Source organism: Eptatretus burgeri, chromosome 11 (genome assembly GCF_056783735.1).
Source record: "Eptatretus burgeri isolate ZD-2024b chromosome 11, Ebu_testis_v1, whole genome shotgun sequence".
Classification (NCBI taxonomy): domain Eukaryota; kingdom Metazoa; phylum Chordata; class Myxini; order Myxiniformes; family Myxinidae; genus Eptatretus; species Eptatretus burgeri.
This window is the reverse complement of record NC_140971.1, coordinates 69,307,906-69,333,819: the sequence shown is the minus strand read 5'-3', so window position 1 is coordinate 69,333,819 and position 25,914 is coordinate 69,307,906. Positions and strand designations below refer to the sequence as shown.

The window sequence follows — 25,914 nt, the reverse complement described above, 5'->3', positions numbered from 1 at the left end:
AGGACCCCGTGGGGTCCTTAACATCCACCGACCAATGCCAGCAGATGGGTCCTCCGGCTCAAAATCCCTCCGATTAACAACACACATCCACACATTGATGCCTCGACCATCCTCCATGTGAAACACCAGGGTGGCAGTTTATAGCTAGGTCGAGATTCAAACCCAGGTTATACAGCTCAAAGGAGAGTTTGTATCCTCTGTCTATCTAAGCTGTAGGCTACCCGAGCAGGCCGAGATAACAAGCAGATTAACAAAGCTCCAACATGTTAACTTAGGTAGACAAATGGAGATCCAAAGTGATTATAAAGAGTAATTTGCTGAATGAGTCACAAAGTTGTATTTTGTAACAAAGTCACAAAGTCACAAAGTCACAAAGCTGAATTGTAATAAAGGAGGTAATTCCAGGGTATTCATGACACAAGGTGGTTGAACATTCCTGACAATGAGCAGCCAAGGAGATAATGAAATAATTGTTGTGTATTATAATATTCTTGAGTTAATTACTGAATGTGTTAACGACTGAATTAAATTTTCAATTATTCCTGGTCCAACCCTACCAGACGATACCTCCTACCTGTTTATTTTATCTACCTGGCTCCAAGTTGGTTACCTGCGCCGAAGGAGAGGGAATTGCATTTGGGTCCGTTTGTTCGTTTGTCTGTCTGTGTTTGTTTGTTTGTTTGTTTGGCCGGACAGAACTTGACGGATTGAGACAAAATTTTCACCATTGGTGCGACTACTCATGAAGAATGTTTTAATGATAATTATGACATCATAGGTCACGTGGTGTGGCAGCCATGTTGGAAGTTTGATTTTTTTTTATGACGTCATAATTGCACAAGTAGAACGCTACATCTGATCAGTATGAAAATTTTGAGGGTCCTCTTGGGCTGAAATGGTACAAAGAAAAAAAATTGATAACATCATCAGTCACATGATTCGGTAGCTTTATTGTTTTTTTCAAAAAATATTCAAAAATCTTCTTCTCTGAAGTGGCTGAACAGATCGAGGTGAAACCACATGTATGACCGCCTGTCCATGAGGAACAAAAGGTTCACATATATGATGTCATAGGTCACATGGTTTGGCAGCCATACTGGATTTACCCTGAACCCTACATAAAATCTTCTACTCCAGAACAGCTGTACACATCCAGGAGAAACTTCAGAAAAATGTTCCCCAAGCCATGGGTGTACAAGTTTGTTAAGGAATAATTGATAGGTCACATGGTTTGGCAGGTAAATTGGATTGAAGAAAAATATTAAATAATGTTTTTTCTGGAACTGCTTAATCAATCAACATGAAACTTCACATTTATGATGTGTAGTTTTTTCACCATTGGTGAAATAACTTGGCTGGTGTAGTTATGGGGAATACATGTTTTAAATTTCAACTTGATCAGACGCATGGTCTGGCAGCGAGAATTATTTAATTTTTTTGATATGGATTCTTTTCTTTTTTTCTTGAATGAGGCTCACTTGGCTGTGTCTGGATGGGTTTGAGGGTGGAGGAGTATCAGCTGAAATGCGAATCCTATCCAGGTTCCTCCTGATGACTTCATCTTTGCTTTTTGCTTGTTCGGGTTCCTTCTGATTACTCCAATGCAGGACCGTACCGATTTGGTCTTCCATTCGATTTGAATTGAATTTATTTTAATCCCATTCTAGATTCAACTAAATAATAATAAAAAAACAACGTCATGGGTCAGGGTCAGGTGTCCGATCAAAGTGGGACATCTTGGTACCCGGTCATCACTGCCAGCAGTTATAAAGTGTCAGTTCTAATTATGTCTCTTATTAATTACGTAACACACCAACACACAAACGCCACACAAAATACACCACTCAAAAGAAGTCCTGGCGAGGGTCTGCAATCGCTGATTGCTCTTTTTCTTATTTTACAGTCCTGTCATATCTGACCTGTTCATTCTGTGTGTATTCCAATTGCACCGGTCCATGGGTCGACACCAGAGGTCTGAAACCCGAGTCCTTTGTGTGCTGTCACCTTCACAAAATGGCAGACATGTGATTTTTTTTTTCCAGGTTACAATTGTGGGTGGTCAGGCCAGCTGTCCAACCAACGGGGAGAATGCAGTCTGTCAATGGTTTGTCCATCTATACATAAAACATCCATAATGTAAATATGAACCGCCTTTTATATATATATTTGTTCCACTGTTATTATTCTCATTTAATACAATTAAAGTGTCAAATTTGAGAGTGGGGATGTTCTCTCTGCCATCATTGGAGTGTTGGTTTAACATAGTCGTTAAGTTTAGATGCCAAACTCATCTTGGTCCCCTCAGTTCAATTCAGCCAATCACCATTGGCTGTTCTGGTGCTAGACCTCATGTGTACTGAGTGGTGAGCGAACGACCATGTTGTGCCATCTCATACGCATGAAAATATTATTGGGAGCCTACTCATTGATCGGCCCATCCTTTGTCTCCCATGTTATGTCATGTGACATCACCTCAGTGACAGTCTGTAACAGATGGTTAAAATAGTTACAACAACACTAAGAAATATGATATGGTAACATGGTAGCTTTTTAGGAGGGGTCAAAGTTGTAGCTCTGAGGTCGTACATTCTCGGGATTAGTTGAAACCATTTTTCATATCAGATCCAACACTAATGACCTTTTCAGTGCTTTAGACATTTATGCCGACAATACTCTTTACACTATGTACCTGGGACTTTGCATGGAGGGAAAGCAGAACGGCCTGCCTGGGGAAGTGGGCCTTCTGCAATGCAGGGTCTAAAGGAATATCCGGGCAGGGAACTGCTGCCATGATTTCAGGCAAACTCTTCCAGGTCACGAATAGGTCATAGAACCCGTACTGTGTGGGATCGGAGCTTTCTGCCGCAGCACAAACGAACATCGTTCCGGTGAGAAGAGATATACATGTCCAGGACAAGGGAGCAACTATCGCTCGACCAATCACGGACAGGAGGATGGATCCAACAATCTGATGGAGAAGGGGATAAAGGGAAGGGTTATGATGAAGCATGACCGGGGTCACAAGGCCCGGAGATTAATACCATTGTGATAATTGAAGTCGAAGACAGTCATGAAGATCAGTTTGATGTGAAGTTCAAAGTCAAAACAAAAAGAACCGTTTTGGAAATTCATAATAAATAAATAAAGGCCATTGGAGATAGAAAATGGAAGGAATGTCACCCACGTCCCAAGTGTTGCTCGACAGCTGTCCATGAGTGCAAGCACGGAGAAGGTGCCAGGTATCGGCACAGAGTCCGCAGCCGAGCAGGAAGAGGAGCAGCGAAGGAACAACCAGAGTGGCCATGCTGTACGGAATATTCAGGCCGGCCTTGCAAGGGCAAGAAAACGTGGCTCCTGAGAACACGAGCTGTCCACCACATGTACCCAGAGCCACAAGAATGTTCCACAGCACATGGTGCTTGTATGCCTGTCCATGGAAACACTACCCCAAACACAACCATGACCATCTGCAATGGAATCAGCTTTGTTGCAGTTGGTACAGTTCGAATGACCTTTTGCAGGTTAATAACATGGTAGTTATTAGAGACTGCTCAGCATGTGACTCAGATACTGCAGGAATCATGATGGAAATCATATGTTTCCCATGACATGCCGTGTGCTTAAAAGACACCAACTTGTTAGCCATAAGGAGCAAGGTACCTAAAACCTGGTTTCTCGAACCAATGACTCATTGTGATCATTGAAACTAGTGTAAAGGAGTTTATGAATACATAAATGGTGCATACCAGACGTGCTAGGAATCATTGGTGGTGCTGTGTCAAATCAGAATCATTGGTGATGCTGTGTCAATTAGATTTGGAAGTATTTTATCAATAGATGAAAGTTTTTTGTGAAACAATCGTTGCTGTTATAGATCGTTTAAATTTACACATTTGATGTTGGTTTTGTGGTCTTTTTTTATACCTCTTAATAAAATACTAGTGGGGTGTGCTTACATTGTACACAATAACAAACAATGTTTCCCCATTGCCTCTGGGTCACTCACCTGCATTTTTTTCATTTATTTTTTCGCATATATTTATATTTTCATTTATGGATGCTGCTGACGATTCTGTGGTTCTTTCTGGTGTCCCGGCTTCGATGTCCATTGGCACTCAAAATTTCAGCTTTCTTCGCCACCCAGAGGTACCAATCTTTAATATCAGTCAGTGAGTCCGTGGTTAGAAAGAGCTTTATATTGTTACAGTTGTGGGGTTTAGAGGGAGGAATTTAATTGGAAAGTTAGGATTCAATGGAGTTGTGTGGTCTGTGGACGTGTAGGAGACGTCTCAATGTAATTAAGTAGGGAAACTGTGAGCTTGTGTTCCATGTCACCACACTGGGGGGGGGGGGGGATCGGGGGTGGTGCGGTGTCAATTAGATAGGGATTAAGGATAAGTTCCCCCAGTATGTAATTGCCCCTGTGTGACTTTTCCCCATGTTTTTGTATTGCAAACCATGGAAGAATTGCATTTTTATAACCTGACCAAGTGGGAAGAAGCCCCACCCCCAAGGGTGACGGCAGGCGAAGTCATGCCCCCCGGGGCTGATGATTTATGGGTGTGACGTTAGTGGCAGGAAGAAGAGGAGGGCGTAGGAAGCAGGCGATCAGAGAGGATGGGGAAGCAGCTCGTAGCAAGGAATGAGTGTGGAGTGAGGGACGCACGCGGTCGAGAGAGAACGTAGCGAGGCGATGGCCTGTAAAAACAGCTTCACGGCAGGTTTTCCTTCGACGCATGAAGAAGATGGCATGATTCTCATATTCGTGCTGAGGCGATTTGGCTCACGTACTGAGCAAGACGTTGGCCATCGACTCTTAGTTGGTCATGTGGGATGGACCTCGGAACCTTGTGTATGTCATCAAAGGGGACAGCGCCATTCTGCAAAGAACGTAATCGGCAGGTGCGATAGATGAAGAAACTGCATGATGGTCGGTGAGTCTTGGTGTTGAATACCGCTCACGAATTGCCTGACCAACGTTCCCGCTGCGAGAGAGCAGCTTGGCACCATTTTGCGCACATCTACACATGCAAATAGAAACACCTTCATTCCACGTTCCATAAAGACCATCTATGGACCAAGCTAAGTGCCAGAATAAAGGAGGGATTTTCTTTGATTTCGTTTCCCCTTGTCTGTATTTAAGTCTGTGTGTAGAGGCGCCTCGATTTAGACTTTCGGATTAGTTTACCTCACGTATTATTAAATTTTCTCATTATTGTTCCTTGTAAATATTTCCAGTGTCATTAAATTCCCGTGTCTATTTTAAGTTGCTGTGTCCATGTATTTGTAGTAGGATTCGAGTATAAACTCCCCTGTGCATCCATTTGGACCTCCGTCGCTCTGCCACTGCGCCCCACCCCTCCCGCGCGCGTTATAATCTCCGAGGATAAACCTGTCCACCTCCTAAGAAGAACTGCTCGGCTATTTGGGCTGGTGGTATTGACCGCCCATCACCACAAATTGGGTCAAGGGGATTAACCTGGATTGTCAGACCTGCAACAATATACATGAGCGGGGTATGCTTACACATTGTAAGCAATATCAAACCATGCTTCCCCATTGTCTAGGGACATTGACCTGCATTTGTTTTGTTCATTTATTTATTTTCATTTATTTATATTTTCATTAACAGACGCTTTCCAACAGATCTGTGATTTTTTTTCCCAGGGTATCGGCTTCGATATCCATCGGCATGCAAAATGTGACCCTATTTTCTTTATCTTCTGGGACGTTTCGTTTTTGGTACAGCCATACAGCCTCGTGAGCATGCCAAAGTCTGAAGCCTCGGCCTAGCCTCAGGTATGCTTATCTCTTCTTTATTTGTTGGACTTCCTTCGGATGTAAATGAGCACTCGTTTTACTCTGCGCATGTTGCATATCACGTGCAGTGAATTTCACCTCCCTTCGCCTTGTATTTATTATTGATTAAAATACTTCTGGATACTGTCCTTGAGCCACGGTTGCAAGTCACTGTCTACATTTCCTATAGGAGAGACGTAATTACTGTTTTATGAAAAATAATTTTCAAGTTATTGTGTCCTGAAAAATAGACCGTAGTGAACACAGTCGTGTTAAAAGATTGGCCTTTAAAACCCTTCTTAATTAGTCCTTATGAAGGGGGACAAACAAATACACAAGCACACATTGTTTTATATAGGTTGATTATATAATTGTGAACTTCCCTTGTAATGTTATATATATATATATATATATATATATATATATATATATATATATATATATATTATATTATATTATATATATATATATATATATATATATATATATATATATATTCCTCCTACATCATCTCTACATTTTGAACTCTAGTTTATAGCAAATTTCATTGTAGAAATGAGGGTTCGAATACAACTAATGTTTTCAGCTGTGATGTTAAAGAATGACAAATTACAGTTCATGTGTATTTCATTTATTGTTCAGGATAGTGGGAATGATGACATTGTTGAATGACGATCATTATACTTTTACATGTCAAGAACAATAGGCTGTTATCTGGCATTGTTTGTTTTTTTTAACTGTAATTAATTTGACCTGTAATTGATTGCAACTGTAATTGATTTGACCTGTAATTGACTTAAACTGTTGAACCTACGTACTGTATATCGATGTCTGTTGCAGGTTTTTGTTTTTTGGTGGCTTTTAGTTTATTTATTTTTGTTTTTCTCCTACTCATGGGTTCGCCCATTTCTTCGAGGAATGAATAAAACTTACTCAGAACAAGCACTCATCTACATTTCATGACTCCACTTACACGAGCACTCATGATGCACAAAACAGCAATTTGAAAACCCATCGCATATCGTCGACCCTTTCCTTCCTTCACCTGCTCCTATAAGTGAACTGGCCAGAAAGCGACTACAAGCAAAACAGGATGTCCATAATGAGCCAGAGCCCTCCATTGAAACGCACTGGATGAACGGTTTCAACTCATTATTTGCTTTCACTCGTTTAAATCTCACGTCTACCTAATCCGCTTCTTTATAAATACCTCTGAATGATCATTTCTACCCACGATTAATATGGTGTCTTATTAACACATTCAATACCATCAGCTATTGTTCCTGCTGAAAAAGAGAAGAAACCTTCCGTTGAGGTACATTATGGGAATTAGTGCACATTGTGGCTGTACAGGTGCGTACAGGATGGGTGTTCAAGTGCAATCATACTATCACACCATCCACCTCATCATCATAGTCATCACGAAATATACAAGTTTTGTTACTGTGGAGAAAAATAACTCCAGTATATGGAGGTCATACTCACAGATTCGAATCTCTCTACGTTCCCTATCATTGCTGTAAGTTGTCCGACTGGGATATACTGATACAGTGACGACTGACGATAAGGGGATGTTATGGGAATAAATAGTGTAATTTGCTAAAACCCAGAAATAACATCAGTAAAAATAAGTAAAAAGACATAAAATGTCAGAGCCCCTGTTGTTTTAGTAATTTTTCTGTACGGAGTTAAAGGGCTGGCCCATATTTATATGTGCAACTAAAATGGCCACCAGTCGACCAGTCGGCCACCTTTGATCACATCGCAAAATAAAGTGTAAAAAAAAATAAAGTGAGGTGCATGTGTATGCCATCATGTACTGTGGTTATGCCAAGTATGAACAAAATCAGACCATGCATGTCTGAGAAATGGTTGGGGACACATTTAAGTCACAAAATGGCCACCAGTCAGTCATCTTGGATACGATCTCAAAAAAAAAAAACAACTGACATGCACATGTAAGCCATCATTCATTATGTGTGCCAAGTTTGAACAACATCGGTAAATGCATGTCCGAGAAATGGTTGAGGACGTGTTCAACATCAGGGTTTTTTACCACTAAAATGGCAGCCGGTCGGCCATCTTGAATCTGATCTCCAAAAACAATAAAAGTGACTTGCATATGTAAGCCATCATTCCTTATCTGTGTGTCAAGTTTGAACAAGATCAGTAAATGCATGTCTGTGAAATGGTTGAGGACGTGTTCAATACCAGCGGTTTTTTTTACAACTAAAATGGCCGCCAGTCTACCAGTCAGCCATCTTTGATCTGATCGCAAAACAAAGTGAGGTGCATGTATGTATGCCATCATGTACTGTGCTTGTGCCAAGTTTGAACAAAATCGGACCATGCATGTCTGAGAAATGGTCGGGGACACATTTTAGTAACAAAATGCCCCCAAATTGGCCATCTTGGATCTGATCTCAAAAAAAATGGCGTGCATATGTAAGCCACCATTCTTTATCTGTGTACCAAGTTTGAACAAGATAGGTAAATGCTTGTCTGAGAAATGGTTGAGGACGTGTTCGACACTGGATCTTTTTTTTGGTTTTTTTACAAATGGCCGCCAGTAGGGCATCTTTGATCACATCATGAAACAAAATGTGCATATGTATACAATCATGTGTTGTCTTTGTGCCAAGTATGAATAAAATCGGTCCATGCATGTCCGAGAGATGGTTGTAGATGCATGCACGCATGGACAGGAAATTAGAGACCAAATCCATAAGCCCCCCATTTCAGACTAAGTCCCATGGGGGCTGATAAAACATAAACAGAATGAAAAAGAAGATGATCTTCAGAACACTGAAAAGGTCTCAACCTCAAGTTGTCTGACATTGATGAAACTTAACAGAGTTGTTTTTGGTGGATTGATGATGAGAATATACAGTACAATTGCTGATGATGCTCCACAGCAAGATGTGCCATTTCACAGGTTCAAATGCCTCTGTTCATGGAAAGCAGGGAATCAATATCTGCCCATCCATCGTTCCACCAAAGCCAAAACGGTATTAGTCACCAAACGCAACCTTAATTGGTCCACTTGAATGTTTGAGTGAGGTGAACAACATGGAGGCTCCATTGGTACAGCGGTCTGGAGATCATCATGGATGTCCACTAATCTTCTGCATAAAGAGCTTCCTGAGCTTCTGTGTATTGTTCTCTCAATGTGGGTGCCTCATTCGACCCGAACACATATCTTTGCTTTGAAGTTCAACTCGTAAATGGTTAGCAGGCAGACATGTTCTCAAACAGTTCACTCAATGTGGAACCCAAAATAGTTTCCATCACACGTGGTATTGTGACATTAAACTATATATTATCACCAAACAAACTTGGTGAAGGTAATAACCAGTCATTAACCTGTCCTGATAAGCACACGCACACACCTGGGTGATGAAAACACACAGTTTGCTGAACTTCATCCCATCCAAGTTTGTAGCGGTGCGCACAGCATCGCTTGCTGCCTGTGAAGAGGTGGTGTGGGCAGGGTGTGTGTGAGGTTGTCCCTGTACCTTCAGCTGACACACAAACACTATTTATATTCCCACCTATCAACATCAGCAGCTCCAAAGTGAAACATAATGATGACAATTTGCCCAAACACGACAACGCGGCTCGACCCATTCTGCAACGCCAGGATTACCGTTCATGAAGTGGCTCTGAAACCAGCAAGTGCTGCCTTGAACGGAGTGAATTCGGGTTAATTTAACCAAACATCGGGTTCATCTCCATACAGCACCGATTAAAGAACTGTACATTAGGGAGATACAAGAGGCGTGGAAGATTCATCCAAAAAATCTATCTTCATTGTTGTCAGTAATTTGAGAAATCGATAAACATATAAAATATCCAACGTGACAATTACATTGTGTGTCAACATAAGAATGACACTTGGAGTTGATTTGTTCACCGGCACACACGTCATGCCCTTTACATGGATTCCCAGCTGGCCTATTTGTTATCAGCAACTCTGTGTAATAAACAGCCTATTTGCTCTGGATTAATACCACAAACAATGAAACGGAAATCCAATTAAACAACACCAATGAATGAAACTGTACAATGAAAAAAGAAATCAGAAATGTTTATCCAAAAAGAGAATAAACAACACCTTCAGAGAGACAGGAATCATCGCTGCATGAAGAATGTTCTCATCAGGTGTTGTTTCAGCTAATTAGTGAGGATTTGAGATAATTTTTTGATTCTCACTGGAAGGCGTTTACTTCTTGTGTCCTACTTATGTGTGCCAGAAATTGTTTGGAGTGGTTGAGCCAATGGTAAACACGACAGACTTCACTCACCACCTCACTCCGTTCAGATGAGTGGAAAAGCTTTATCAGCATGGGAGGTCGGAATCGAACCTGGGATGAAAATATCATGAGGAACGTGGGCGCCAAACTATCGGGTGCAGTCTCAACATTTGTTCAGCTTTTCTTTCACCTGTGGAACCAACTTCCTACGTCTGTACAATCCCATTATTCCCTCCAGAGTTTCAAGATGGCTGTTCAGCAGCATCTCAGGTCATCCCCCATCCACACCCATGATCTTTTCCACCCAGATTAACCCCCCTCCATCCCAAATTACATCGCTTTCTTTCCAGATTATTGTGTTCTGCCATCCACTCACTCTCCTTTTCATATTGTTTCATCCCCACTTTTTTTCCTTCCTCCTCTTGCTATGTTTGAGCTTGTATTCAGCTACTTATCTCTGCTACTGAAGGTAGATGGGGGTTATGTTTTCACTCTTGTTTTTCTATCTGTCTGTGAGCAGGATATTTCAAAAAGATGTTGACAGATTCGGACGTAACTTGGTGCACAGGTTGACCGTGTGCCAAGGACAAATCGATTCGATTTTGGTGAAGATCCCGATCCGGACACTAGAATTTTAAAGACTATTTAAGTGATTCTTCACAATTGAGATACATAGTACAATATTTCAAAACGTTTCAAAAGGCTGTGGACGGATTATGACAAAACCAGATGGATGAGGTGGGCAAGCAACAAGAACAAGCCAATTCGATTTGGGTTGAGGTCTGGATCCAGATTTGGCCGATCAGTGGGATACAAAACGTAAACTGTTCAGCCTGGTGGAGGTATGCGCTCTACCGAGTGCTGTGCTAGTTAAACCCATCCTCCTCACCTCCACTTCCTCTCTCATTTTTCTCCTATAGGTGTCTTTGTTGTGTCCCTCTACCCTGCTGTTGGTGTGTTTTCCCTTTTCCACAATGTGTCTTGTGTTCTGGTCCGTCCTGTATTCTAGATCTTCAATGAGCCTCGACTCTGTATACCAAAAAAAACATCTGTATACCAACAATTCAAAGCATCTCATTAAACCTACTATTCATTTGCAATTGGTTAGTGGTTTGACACCAATACAAATTTTTATTTTGAATCCAGAGATCAAAAAGCTCCATATATCGAACAAAGAGTTTCAAATGGAGCAGCTCGCCACCATTAGAGCATTTAAATAGCATCAGATGTGGCAATAAATAGGAATTGATGTTCCCAGCTTGCCGGCTCGATGACAGAAGACGCCATTTGCGTTTATAATCCCGTGCGGGTACGGGCAACTTGCTCATAGGTATTAACCTCGAAAGCATGAACTAATTCAGAATCACAGACTTTGTGTTGTTGTCTTGGTTAAAGACCTACGAGTCAAAGGATTACCGCTCGTTTTTAAAGGTGTACAATGGAGCTGGCTGTTTGGTTCAGCAGGTGAGGACATCTTTATCTCCAAGATTTGGTGTGGGTTTGATTCCCATTGATGCTCTTTTGCCAATCGGCACTTCAAATGTGTGGCGAGTACGAGAAAACATCCCTTAACATGAGATGAGGGAGGTCTTCTTCCTCCAATGGACTGAAAAGGGGTAATGGGAGTGGGGTGGGTTGGGAAGAGCGGAAGGGGAGAAGGGGTAATCTACTGAGATAAAACACTTGTTCTATATCAAGAGTTAGTTTGTGTCGATGACATATTCACACTTTTGAACTCAATCCTGATTTTTTGCATGCAAAGTCCAGGCTCGTGGAGGAGCTAGAATATAGAATGTATCAAGATTAAACAGAACAAAAGGAACAGCACAAAAAGAGGGAGGAGAGGTGGGGGGGGGTGGAGAGAGGAGGGAGGGGGGGGGAAGAGGAGAGAGAGAGTTAGAAGAGCATGTGAGGAGTCAATTTATATATATATATATATATATATATATATATATATATATATATATATATATATATATAATCCTAGCCACCTGGGTTTAACTAATTACGTGAGAGCTAATTGGTTGTGCCCTCCATTCACAGATGAGAGATGTGAGTGGGTCTTTGTTTTTCATTTATATATTGAGTGCTTTTGGCATTCACAAGTGGTACATGCTTGGGAGCCTCAGTGGTGCATGTTTCTGTCTGCGCTGTCGCTGATGATTCGCCAATAAGCGATGAAACCGGTCCAGCAGCTGAGGAAGTGTGCAGCATTGGGATTCTCAAGTGTGTACTATTTGTGAATGTCTTCATAGCTGTGGAGTAACTTTGGGAAGGGTTTGGAACAGCAAAGGCCTTAACTTGTGTTGCCCTTCATAGTTGTTTTATGAAGCTTTCTTTGGCTAGAAGAGCATGGGAGGAGTCGATATATATATATATATATATATATATATATATATATATATATATATATATATATATATATATATATATATATATATATATCTTCTGCTTCTTTCGGCTGCTCCCGTTCGGGGTCGCCACAGCGGATCATCCGTATGATCCACCTAGTGATTTGGCACGTTTTGCGCCGGATGCCCTTCCTGACGCAACCCTGGTCGCCTCTTACGACACAGGGATATGGTACACCTATTTTAACCGGGGTATACACCGGCCCAGTATAATGGTACTCATTTCGCCAACCTCGGAAGGATGACAGGCTGAGTCAACCCCCTGGTGTATTAATTCAGTGGCTCAACGGGGCTTGAACTCAGGACCTTTTGGATCCCAAGCCGCTGCCCTAACCACTGTGCCAACACCAGGATATATATATATATATATATATATATATATATATATATATATATATATATATATATATATATATATATATATATATATAGTTACGGAAATGGCCCTTATTGGACGACAAAATATAGGATTAGCTCAGATCCCCCATTCAATGCATGTTTAGCTGGGTTGTGTCGTAAAATGTACGTTACATGAGTGTCGGGAGATGTAGGATGCATGTTTTATTGTTCGTACAGTGGTGGTGTACCAAGGGCTCCCTCTTCTTCCTCTCCATCCCAGACGAGGCCCCGCCCAGTCGGCTGAGAGGATGTGGCCAAAAAGAGGAAGTAAAAATGAAGTGGAGGAGTTTTGTCGGCTTCGCTGAGCGAGGCGTGCTCGCGTTTCGAAGCGAGCGAACAAGAGAGAAAGGAGTTCAGTTTGGAAAACAGTCGGGTTTTCGAGGGGTGCTCGGGGTGGCTTCGAAGTGAGCAAACGAAGGCTTCGTAAAAAGGTTCAGTGTGTGGAAACAGTTGCTCTCGAGGCGTGCTCGTGTTTCGAAGCGAGCGAACGAAAGAGAGGTGGCCTGCATGTCGAATCGGCGATCGACTCTTTTGAGGAGGTGATTCTGCCGTGAGAGAGACGGCAGCCGGCTTTGAGAGGCGAGTGTGGAAAAGGAAAGAAAAGGCGATTCTACAGAGAAAGAAACCGAGAGGACGGATTTGAGAGGTCGGGCTTCGAGGCGGGAGGGCAAGAGAGGAAACGACGGAGCCTCTGACGGTCCCTGCTCACACCAACGGCTCGACACATTTGCCGATCCGCTTGCCAGAGCCCGGCACCTCGATTTGGGCCTTGTCTGGTGCACAGGTCAGGCCTGGATTTGTATTGCTGGACCTTGAGAGGGATCAGCTGAGGCCCATCGTCGACATTGCACGGGGCCAGAACGCGCTGAGGAGGGCGTGCGCACCTGGTGCCTTGAGAAGGAAGAGTACGGCGCCGCCATCTTGCCACGCGGTGCGTTCGAGCTGGGGGCTCAAATCCGTGGACATCCGCTTGTTACGAGCGACATTCGTGCTTTTTGACACTTTCCTCTCGTCCATGAGACATCACCAAGTACTCTGTCTTGCATGCATGCTGTCTGTCTGTCTGTCTTGTTTGCATGTTGTTTAAGGCATATCTCGGTAGCGACCCCCTCGAAACCTGTAGTCCGTAGTACCCTAGTTAAGAACAGGTTAAAGATTGTTAATAAAAACATTGTCATGAATTTTGCTTGTGCTGTATTCCCCGATAAATCTGGTTGATTCGGATGAAGTTGCCGCTATGGATTAATTCGTGTCGCGTCGAGGAACGATCCGTTCGATTGGAATATAAAACCAAAATGGTTACAGACTGGCAGAAAACGCTCGGCATCTAACAAAACCAGTCTGTAACCAGGGCTTCTATTTCCTAAACTGGTAAGGTACAAGGATTACGTTGGTATCGCGATTGAAGACGCGTGACCCGAGGCCTGTGCTGAGCCGCTGGCGTTATAAATCCCGGAGGCGGTGGTGGTGAGGGTGGCGCCAAGGATCTGGTGAGAATCCCACCACCCCGGATCCGCAACAATATATATATATATATATATATATATATACATATATATATATATATACATATATATATATATACATACATATATATATATATATACATACATATATATATATACATACATATATATATACATACATATATATATATACATACATATATATATACATACATACATACATACATACACATCTAATGTATAAAGCTCATTCTAACCACTGACTCACTGACTGACATTAAAGATCAGTACCTTCCAGGTGACGTAGAAAGCTGAAATTTTGCATGCTGACGGACATCGAAGCCGATACACCGGGGGAAAAAAAAAAATCACAGAACCATCAGAAAACATCTGTAAATGAAAATATAAATAAATGAAAAAAAATGCAGATGAGCAACCCAAGACAATGGAGAAGCACGGTAATTGTGTGCCGATGAACATCGAAGCCGGTACACTGGCAAAAATCAAAGAACTGTGAGAAAGCATCCATAATGAAAATATAAATAAATGAAAATAAATAAATTTTAAAAAATGAATGCAGGTGAGTGACCCGAGACCAGTAATTTTCCAAGCTGATGGACATCGAAGCCGACACACCAGGAAAAATCACAGAACCATCGTAAATGAAAATCGAAATAAATGAAAAAAAAGAACAAAATAAATAAATGAAAAAGCAAATGCAGGTGAGCGACCCAAGACAATGGGGAAGCACAGTTCGAATGTTTGCTTACACAATGTGGAAGCATACCCTGCTAGTACATATATATGTGATGTACCATACTCTTTACAGAGCATTGGTGCTGCTGAAGCAGTTTCTTTGCAAGGGTTAAACGAGGTGGTTTGCCATTGCCTTCCCAGGATTGTTTATCCATGCTCTGTCCTTTTAAATACTGAACATCAAGCACAGAAGCAACAGGTACCATTTTTAAAGTCCTTGGTATGACTTGGTCGGGGTTTGAACTGCTGACCTCCAGACTAAGAGCGGACGTTCCAATCATTACATCACCAGAAGGTTCTGGGAAAGTTAATCAAAATTAACAATAATCTTTATTAAATACAAGATAAAATTTATTTTAAAATCTCCAAACAATCCCTTGCAGATTGTGTACATGATCACAAAGTCAACAGTGGACTTTAGCTTCCTTTGTTGTTAAACAAATATTGACTCTTGTTAGTCAATGAACTAGCTGAATTGGACAACAAGGCATTGACACAGTGTGCTCGTACCAGGCCAGAAAAACCAGCTGAGAGAAGCCAAAGATGTGAATCCAGGCAGGGGTTAGACCTCACCTTTAGGTAGGAAGGAGGGAAGAAGAAGGGAAAGGTAAGATAAAGAGTGGATAGGATCAAACAAGGAAAGGAAATTAAAGTATAAATGGGAACCCAAAGTTAATGAAAACATTATCCCTCAATTCAATCGTAAACTGCACATTGGACGATCTGCACAGAGTTGGAGCGAACAAACCTGGGAGGCCATTTGTTTACAAATCAAAACCGTTAAAGCAGTCAACACAACACGTGGTCCAGTAAGCATTTGGTACAAATGAAACTTTAAAAACTCACTTTGTGGATTGCAAAGTGTGGCTTCAGACGTGCGTCATCGAGCTGTGAACTCTCATACTTCCTTTGGTCAGAGAGCCGCTTAAAAGAGTCCCGTACACGATGCTTGAAAAAACTAGTCTGGAGGATAAGGAGAATCACGTGGTGTGCGAGTCACAATGATAGAGGATTAATATAATAAGGCTTTTAACTTGTTCAACACTCTCTCTAAGGCCTTATGTCCCGACTTTCATCCAGGCCATTAAAGTTTTCTTTGTGATGCACAGTTAGATTTTCCCCAAAGCCCTGAAGAGGAAGTAAATTCTGAAAGTGCAATCAAGGTTCTGCCAGAGCCTCCCTACCAGGTCCGTGTCGTGGAAGGTGAGCCCAAATTCCGATGGTTTCTCTCCACACTCCTGGCCCTCATTTCCTTCGTGAACTTGCCAAATGCTGCTGAACTTTTCCGTCTCATCTGCTTCCTCCCATCTACTGGCATCATTTTTCTCCATCCAGTACACAGGCTGACAAAGAGAAGAAGCAATACATTTACTCTTCATTGTATGTTTATAAAGTTAGACATTCAAAGGGTGATTAAAAATGTGCAAACTTGTTTCCCCATGAATGGAAAAAAGGACCACCTGTGTAAAAATGTCAAAATTATGCAAAAATAAATATAATAATAATACAGTGGACTGTCCTGAAGGAGCAGATTCGATAAGATAGAATTAAAAAAACACAACTAATTTCTCTTTCTTAATGATCTTAAGGCCCGGTCACACCTTGACGTTTTAGCCAGCGATGGCAACGTATTAAAATGTATGTAAAACGCTGGCTGACGTTGAACTTTTGATGTTTTTTTTTAAGATTCGGACGTATTCATAACGAGTTGGTCGTATGCATAACATATTAGTAATGGACACAGAACGTTTCGTTGTGTTATAGATAACTTATACCAACGAATGCTGAACCTGTTGTTGGCCTACACAACCTATGCCCAACGATAGTCTAACTTCGGCATAGCGCGTTGCACGCATCGCCGACGATGTCGTGACGTAGCCTATTAAAAGGCTGACGCACAACGATTCGAATCATAACTGCCGTAGAAATGGAAGTGACAACATCGCGGTCACACCTTGGCGATCTTGCCAGCGTATGCCGACCTAAGAAAAGTGTGTCTAAAACGTTGGGGCACGTCAAATACGGTATGAGTAAGTTTGGTATACGTGAGTAGAACGCTAAAGTACGCTATCATACGTCGTAGTAAGTCGAGTACGTCAAGAAATTTTAAACATGTTCAAAATTTTACGACGTACTCGGCGTATGACACACGTTCCGCATGCGATGGGGATAAGTTTTACACACGATATGCGGACGCTTACACACGTCCACAAAGGCTACTTATAAGCTACTCATAAGTCGAAACACGTCGCGGTAATGTCTTTTTTACGTGAAACTTATTTCTAACTTATTTTTGACGTGCTTTGAACCAATTCTTTACGTAGTCCCAACACACATCGACGTATGTAGACGTATTCCAATGACGTCTTCCGGTCGACAAAAAAAAAAATGAATGTGTTTCTAGGTTACAACTGCCATATAAAGACGTGTTCCCAGTGGTTTTTGGAATTGGTATATAAAAATGCTGCTCATAAAAGGGGAACCCAACAGTGTTTTCGAGTTCCTTTTTGAGTCGATGTCCATGTCAGCAGTAACAGTATCAGTATCAGTATTAGTATTAGTAATAGTTTGTTCATGTTGGCAGTAGTAGGTGGGTGTGACGGGGAGGGTGTGGGTTATGATGGATCGTCCTTGCGTCCGCGTGTCCACGGGTAGGTTCATAGGCTGCCACTCAACGATATGATGGATGCATCTCCACGATTGAAAGTAGATGCTTGCGCTCAACAATTGGATTTTTTTTACACTCAACGACTTTTAAACGGTACCACTCAGGTATTTTCATTGTTTACAATGAACGATTTAAATTGCTGTCACTCGCCTTTGTTTTTTGACGCTGGGGTTTGGAAATTTTAATCATTTCTATTGAACGTGCTAAATCGCTCAAACCCCACTATTGAAAGTAGACGCTTGCGCTCAACAATTGGATTTTTTTTTACACTCAACGACTTTTAAACGGTACCACTCAGCTAGTTTCATTGTTTACAATGAACGATTTAAATTGCTGTCACTCGCCTTTGTTTTTTTTTTTTTTTTTTTTTTTTGACGCTGGGGTTTGGAAATTTGAAGCGTTTCTTCTGAACGTGTTAAAACGCTCAAACTCGACTATTTTAAATAGACGCTGCCGATGGACAATTGGAATCATAGCCAAGCTAGACATCGAAGTGTGAACATCCTCGTCATGCCGAAGAAAAGTTTGAAGAATGCTGCAAATAAGTGTCCTGGCCATGGCTGTGGACGCTGACGCAAGGACGATCCATTATACCGACGTCTTTCAGCCTATGAGTAACTTAAAAGTAACGTCTGTCGATGTGTGGCAACGATCGCGTAACGTGCCAACAACACGTTAATCATAGGTTAGAAATAAGTTTCGGGTACGCTAAACATTACCTCGGTGTGTCTCAACTTATGATTAACTTACAAGTAGCATGTGTTGACGTCTGTCAACGATCGCAGACCGTGCATACAACTTGTGGCCAGCGTAGCGGAACGTGTGAGTCATACGCCGGCATACGTCGTGAAATTTCAAGCATGAAAAAATTTGAGGACAACCGAAAAGTACAACGTTTAAAGCCAACGTACAGCGACGTATGGCAGTGTTTTTCAGCGTGCTCTCAATGTTATCAAAACTTACCCATAACGTATTCAACGTGTGCCAGCGTTTTAGAAAAAAAATTCAAAAATCGGCATACGTTGGCTAAAACGTCAAGGTGTGACCGGGCCTTAAGGCTCGTGGAGGGGGTTGTACACACTGCTTTGAATATCCTGGATATGATGCATGAGAATCCCTGAATTGTATTTGATTGAGTAGAATGAATGATCATCTTCCATATGCAGCACATAGGTGCAAGTACCATCGATTGCTGGGGCACAGCTGTGCAGCTGATGCAGTTCCCCCTGAAGGTTAGGGCAGGAATAACAAGTGGAGGATGTGTACTATGTTCATCATGGTATTAAAAAAATAATATAAGGAAAAGCCAGAATGTAACAGCGCACCCTATAGACCCACAGCAGTTATCATCAGGCAAAGGTTTGCCAAGCAAGCAAAAGCTAGACCAGGTGGAGAGGCCTTGGAGACCATGGCCAGCTGTGTGATTGGCCCTATTTGTGAGGCAGGGTGAGTGCCTTAAGCACACTGATACAAGTGCGTGGAGAGAAGGAGAGATGGACCAAGTTGAGAGACAAAGCTAGAAGATCAAGGAGGAGATGCTAGTGAAGTTGCTAGGATCATTTTGCCTTTGTGATCAGAGGGATTCTCCTATGGAAACGAAGATGCACTCAGATGCTCAGCATCCATCAGAGCACTGGCCTCGCATGGCCGAACGAGCTACTCAGCTTGCTGTTTATGCAAGGCCTTGTGTGCTCTTGGTAGGCCAATTCAAACCTGGTGGAGGTACTGTGGAGGACCTGACACATTCAGTGCTCCTCTACCTGTGGCTTACATTGCAAATCCAAAAGGGTACATTTTGCTCACAGACACTAAAACAGTGGTCCCCAACCTTTTGATCCCACGGGCCGCATTCACTACTCCCAAGGATGTTGGGAGCCAGAAAATATCGAAAAAAAATTTGAGATCTCGAAACAACGTTTAGGGTTTATTGGAGTATTGTTTTTATTAATAAATTTTATATGTATTCGATCGATCGATTGTTCACGCACTGTAATTCTGAACAAATTTCCGTTCGGGGTGTAATTAATTTTAAATACTGCCATAAGATGCCGGAAGGTAAAATCAAATTGATTTGATTCCTCTCGGCGGAAAGCGGCAGTGGCCGGCAGCGGCATTGTGTTAGGCTTTTCAGGTCACGGCGCCGGCCGGCAGTGGCATTGTGTAAACCCCTTTAAAATTGCTACATGGAAATGTGTTTTGATTGGAAAGTCCTTGCGGGCCACAGTATCGGGCTCCGCGGGCCGCAGGTTGGGGACCAATGCACTAAAACAAGCATAGTCATATGAAGGCACCCTGTGCATGGTCATGACCCTGAGCATGCGACACAAAATTACTTGAAGGATCAGGGCAAGGCCCAACAAGACGATGCCAGTTACAGCCTAACCCAAGCATGGGTAGGATCCATCGATCAAAGAATAGGACAAAATATTGAGGGTTATGCTCTTTTATTGTTTGTTTTCTAATAGACGAGGGAGTAAAGAAAAAAGACATGTGATGCAACTTACAAAAATGTAGTGCTGGTACAGGCTCTGTTCTTTCCAGCAATTTGGCAGCATGGTGCCAACCACACTGCCCGCTCCATCTCCCATGTACAGTATGTTCGTCCAGTTGCACACCGACACCGTCTGTTGGACGTGATCAATAGGTTTCCTATGTTACTAAAGGATCTGTTAAGGATTGCTGTACAGTGTGCCCAATAAGCATGCATTGAATCTTCCGTATTTTGGTTTCTGTACATTCACAGTCACTATTGATAATGATTACTCCAGCCTTCTGATAGTTGCAAACATTAACTGAACACTAATTTCTTTAAAAAAAAAAACCTATTTTAATAGAAACTGTAAGGTCCCCATGTACATCCATCTCCAACATGAGTAAAGAGGAGCACAAACCCAAACTGAGGCGCTCTGCGCAGGTACAAGGTGTGGTTTGAAGCCCAGAAAGCCAAAGTCCACGTAAAGCATTCCGTTCTGGAGGAACCTGCACCACGAGAGAGAAGTATGACTGTAGAATTCACAGAGGGGTTGCCATTTCTTTCTCGTTCGGCAAAAGTCATTACTGCTGAAAAAAGAATCAACTATAGCCGGTGTTGTTGGGATTTAAAAACGCTAGATGATAATGACAATCTCCACCATCCTGCATAAGATATTTGTCTTAATGTACTAATATGTCCTCTTTTAGCTATCTTATACATCACAATGGTCATTTTATGCTATACTAGATGGTGTAATTGTTAGAATGTCCAATCAGAGTCAATAAACAGCTGGTCAGTAGTTCAAACCCTGGTTGAGTCATACCAATGCCATTAAAATGGTATGTGCTGCTTCCTTGCTTGATGCTCAACATTTTTTAAGGACAGAGCAAACAACAATAGGTTGGAAAGCATTGCAAAGCTTTATGGGCCGAATGGCTGCCTCATGGATTGAAGTTCCTTGTAAGGAATTCATATCATTATTATTATTTGAAAGTTCTTATGTAGGGCAGAAAATGCTCAACTGGCTCAGGTTCACTTCACTGCTGATGTGTTCGTGAAATTAGCAGTTCTGCGAGTGATTCAGTGGACGTCTGAGCCAAAACCGACCGTTTGGAGAAACATTCTTGAGCAGCAACTGCTCCGCAATACTGCAAGGGCCAAGCAATCTCCATCGACTTATATCGCTGGGTCACCGAGACAGGATCTGGAACACGCCGTATGTCCCAAAACTTGATGTATCGGTCATGGCTGGAGGTTGCTAGGAAGTCTCTGCACCGAAAGTTGAGTACATAAAGGACAGAAACATTTCCTGTTCTGCAAACTGTGATATAATTTCCTGTTCAGTCGATGAAGTGGAAATACACAAATGAATGGTGGGGTATGAAGCACATATGAAATGAATGTTTGAGTGGCAGGGATAATATAGGAAATATGCAAGTGCATGAGAAAATAACATGAACATTAAACAGGGAGATGAAGAAAGATTGTAGAATACAAGGTGAACGTTACCGATTGGAAGGTGACCAAACAATCGAGGAGACGAGTCGGTGGTGAGCAACAAACAACTGGTAAGGGAAGATGGTACAGGAGTCAACAGTCCCGGTACGAAGCAGGCATGAGTCAGAGGTCAGCTCCCAAATGGCGACAGAACCTACAAGGAGAATGTCTGTGGGTTCAATTGCCCCCATCAACAAAAAAGGACCATTCACAATTCATGTAAAATAAACATCTACATTTTGTGTCACACATAACTACCATGGTAAACCATTCAGCACCATTAAGGTACCATTGCTTTTCCCACTACCACCATTTGCTTCTGTCCATACCATTGATTACCATATAATACCATTGCCTACATTTAACAAAGGCACCGAACCTAGCCCCTCGCATAACAACCTCTCCAATCACTCTGCAATTACTGTAAAAGTGGCAATTTTCATGCATTTCACGTGACAACAGAGTAGCGTGAATAAATTTGCCTTTTTACAGAGATTAAAGTACCAGATTGCACAAAAAAATGTTCGTGTTGTACACATACTGTCGCGAGTCGTGCCATAGTGAGCAGCAAGCAACGTGGTTGACCAGCACATGGTAGGTCCATGCGGTTCGCAACGACAGCACTGTAACTTAAGCGTCCACAATTTAACGTAAAATGCTGCTTGCTACTTCGTTATTTGAAGCCAATTTCAAAAGCGGACGAACTTCAATGTTTCTCAAAACGAATTTCAACAGCCACTGCACTGAGGACGACGTGCAAGCTTGGACAAAATGGACGTTCAAGTGAGCATTTCCGGGCCTCACTAATCTCTACATTCATTTAATTGCAGTGTTGATAGATTGTGCTTTCCTGTACTTTCTCGCCGTATTTTGCAATCCATATTTCATCGATTCCGTACAGTGCCAATGCGAACAGAGCACACACACGTGTGTTTCTGAACACCATCATCCTCAAGAAATACGATCTGCATGTGTGTTGCCTCGTGTTAGCATCATTGAGATTGTCATGCGTCTAAATTAAAAACGCGTGAACACATTTTCATGTCACTCAGCGTGAAAATTTACACTTCTATAGTAATCTATTCTTAAAGCCAGGAACCAGTCATCTCACAAAATCTCTAACCCACTATCTCTACGAGTTATTGGGCAAGAGGTATAAGCTACAACATAGAGAACTATTTAGCAGAGAGTAATCGAACTAGATAACTACACTGGCATTACTGTTAATATGGCAGCTAGTCCAAAACAAAGTTTGTAAACGAAGGATAATTAGGATGAGGAACCTCACCCTGCTTAATTACCATCATAAAAACCTGCTGCAAGGTGAGTGTGCCCCTTATGAGGCATCCAGTCAAGTGAGAAACACTGCCCACAGCTTGCATCCTCCTTGTTGAATACTGCACCCACTTCCAGTGTCACAAACCGGTTTACCTGCACCGTGCACAATGTACCATAATTATCAAAATAAGTGCAGTATTCCTTCCTTCAGGACCATTCATATCAGATCTAATGCACAGGCAGGTGGGTAGGAGGTTGGCCCTGCATTATGGAGTGTGGGGCATGGTGTGGGGATGAGGGGTGTCACACACAGTGTTGTGTTATTATTGGGGGTGGGTGAGAAGTCTTTGGCCAAGCATTATATGTAGCATTGAGGGAGGGGGTGGGGTTGCTGTGTTGATGAATATATCATGTAATATCTGGACGCATTCCCCCCTCCTGGAACGAAGTGAGGAAATTTTCAAGGATAATGGAGTCTTTTTGTTGCTTAAAAAGATAAACAATACTCATTTGTGGTCTTTCTCATAATATGTTCTCTCTCTACTTTACCAACATTCTGCGACTCATTTGGAATGACACAATCGGTCAACTTCCCGACCTGGATCTCAACCAACGGTACTCCTCTTCTGGATTTGATTTTGACCAATTTCCCTGAAAATATCTGCTGTTCTTCCTCTGCTCCAATAGGTTCATCCGACCACGTGCTTGTCAAAGTAGACGTCTCTCTGGCTGTTAGTAGAGAACCACCTCAGTGCCAGAGTTTTGCATTTCACTTAGGGCGACTTCCAGGGACCTCAAGCAGCTATCAAACTTCGAGACTGGTTTCCTATCTCTACTTTCTCCAACATCAACTCGTCCTGGGAATTCTTTCAAAGAAACTTGCTCTCTCTCATGCACAGATTTATCCCCTCTCGTCTTAAGTTGTCATACCCTTCCTCCCGCCCATGGTACACTGAAGCTTGTGGTGAGGCATTTGTCCTGAAACAACTTGCCTTCCCCTCATGGAAGGCTAAGCCAACTGAAGTCAATCTCAGTTCCTTCCAAAAAGCTCAGAACAAGTATGTCTACTCTGAGGAAAGCCAGGAAACAACATCTTTCTAATCTTAAGTCTGAACTCTCAAACCTGTCTCGCTCCTCCAAATCCTGGTGACGTCTAAGTCTGTTTCTGGTGAATGGTCCCCTTCGATCGCCTCCTTTACCTCAAATGGCTGCACAGCTGACACTGCACATGAAAAGGCTGAATGCCTAAACTCCGTGTTTGCTTGTAAATCTTGTTTCCCAAACCCATCGCTTTCTATACACACCTTACCCAGTCGCACCCAGCTGTCCCTGGACTCTGTGTCCTTTTCTCCTGACAAGGTGGAGAGTTTGCTATTAAACCGCGACTCTGATTCTGTAACCGGTCCAGACGGTATCAGCCCATGTGTCCTAAAATCCCGCTCTGCTGCTCTTGCTCAACCTCTCTCTATTCTATTCACCCTCTTATTTGCTCAATGTCATTTGCCATCTGCTTGGAAATCAGCAAACATTACCATTCTGCATCAAAAAGGTGCAAAAACAGATCCCTGCAACTACAGACAAATCAGCCTTCTTCCAATCATCAGCAAGGCCATGGAATCCATCATCGCTTCCGACATTAAATCCTTCTTCTCCAATGGCATGATTTCCGATCATCAATTTGGATTCAGACCAGGTCAATCTACCCTGGATATGCTGCTTCTGCTTTCCCAACAATGGAAAGAGGTCCTCAATGCCAGATATGAGATCAGAGCCATATCCCGAGACAGATTGCGAGCTTTCAATATGGTCTCGCACCCCACCCAGCTCACCAAACTCTCTTCCTATGGATTCCAAGGCAATTATGTAATATTCACTCTTTCATTCCTCTTTTTCCCTGCCTTTGGAACAAACTCCCACACTCTTTTCAATCCCACTCTTCCCTCCAGGTCTTCAAAACAGCTGTTCACCACCATCCCTTATCTTCCCCCATCCAAAACCATGATCTTTTCTACCCCTGCTAATCCACCCCAAATCCACCTCCTTCAAATTTCCTGCTTTCCTTCCTGAAAGTCCCTGCAGTGTCCATCTTCTTTACCCTGTGTACCCCGCCCCATCCCTCTCCCTTCCACAGATCTCCTCATTTCTCTGTTTCCCACTGTTTTTTCCTTCCCTCTCCTACCCCTCTTGTCTCCTGCTCTCATTGTTGTGCGTTCTGTGTGTTTGCTCTCATACGAGCCTCGACAGTGTATACAAAAAAAAACCTCCACTCATGGCTCACAGACTTCCTCTCCTGTCACAGTCAATGTGTGGCTCTTCATGTAATTCTCTCATCCCCTCTTCCTGTCCAGGCTGGAGTTCCTCAAGGCAGTGTTCTGGGCCCTGTGCTTTTTCTAGTTTTCAGCAATGATCTCTTCAACTCTGCAAAATCCTCTTTATCTCTTTGCTGATGACTCCACTCTCTGCCATACTATGTCTCATCCTTTAGTTTGGCAGGCAGCAGCCTCTTCTCTCTCTTTCTCTCTGCAGATCTGGATAAAATCAACAATCCTCTTGAATAAGTCCTTTCATTCAAGCTTTTGGGTCTCACTATCTGCCATGATCTTTCCTGGGAAAGCCAAATTTCCAACCTTGGCTCCAAAACCAGTCGCCGACTGGGCATCCTCCATCATGCAAACTCCTTCCTTGGCACACCTGAGCTCCTGACCACATACAAAGCTTTCATCTGTAGCCTGATAGAGTACTGCTCTCCCCTCTAGGTGGTGCTACTGCCTCTCACACTCATACTGCCTCATACTGCTACTGGTGTGGAAACCAAGGCTTTTAGTATCATTGGTATCTCCCGTGATGAAGCTGAGTCTTTGGGTCTCTCACTCTCTCACCACAGGCAGGTCGGTGGTCTTTCTGTGTTCCACCG

At 42.5% G+C, this 25,914-nt stretch overlaps 1 protein-coding gene across 17 annotated transcripts in view; it reads right to left on the bottom strand.

The window, feature by feature from the left end:
- The window catches only part of GTF3C2 (general transcription factor IIIC subunit 2), a 72,388-nt gene that overhangs the window by 4,670 nt on the left and 41,804 nt on the right, over window positions 1–25,914 (bottom strand). For 7 of the 17 annotated variants that reach the window (XM_085846810.1, XM_085846811.1, XM_085846813.1 and 4 more), the window contains exons 13-24: window positions 23,024–23,153; window positions 21,735–21,891; window positions 21,267–21,494; window positions 20,644–20,731; window positions 20,257–20,376; window positions 16,269–16,427; window positions 15,931–16,047; window positions 15,595–15,657; window positions 14,620–14,718; window positions 9,189–9,266; window positions 3,185–3,442; window positions 2,690–2,968 (exon numbers count right to left, since the gene is read on the bottom strand). In XM_085846810.1, coding sequence (XP_085702936.1) covers window positions 2,690–2,968; window positions 3,185–3,442; window positions 9,189–9,266; window positions 14,620–14,718; window positions 15,595–15,657; window positions 15,931–16,047; window positions 16,269–16,427; window positions 20,257–20,376; window positions 20,644–20,731; window positions 21,267–21,494; window positions 21,735–21,891; window positions 23,024–23,153 — 1,776 coding nt within the window. Of the gene's footprint in view, window positions 1–1,919; window positions 2,005–2,044; window positions 2,069–2,689; window positions 2,969–3,184; window positions 3,443–9,188; window positions 9,267–11,156; window positions 11,833–14,619; window positions 14,719–15,594; window positions 15,658–15,930; window positions 16,048–16,268; window positions 16,428–20,256; window positions 20,377–20,643; window positions 20,732–21,266; window positions 21,495–21,734; window positions 21,892–23,023; window positions 23,154–25,914 lie in introns of those variants that run through there. The other 10 variants (XM_085846820.1, XM_085846821.1, XM_085846814.1 and 7 more) reach the window with 10 other exon arrangements.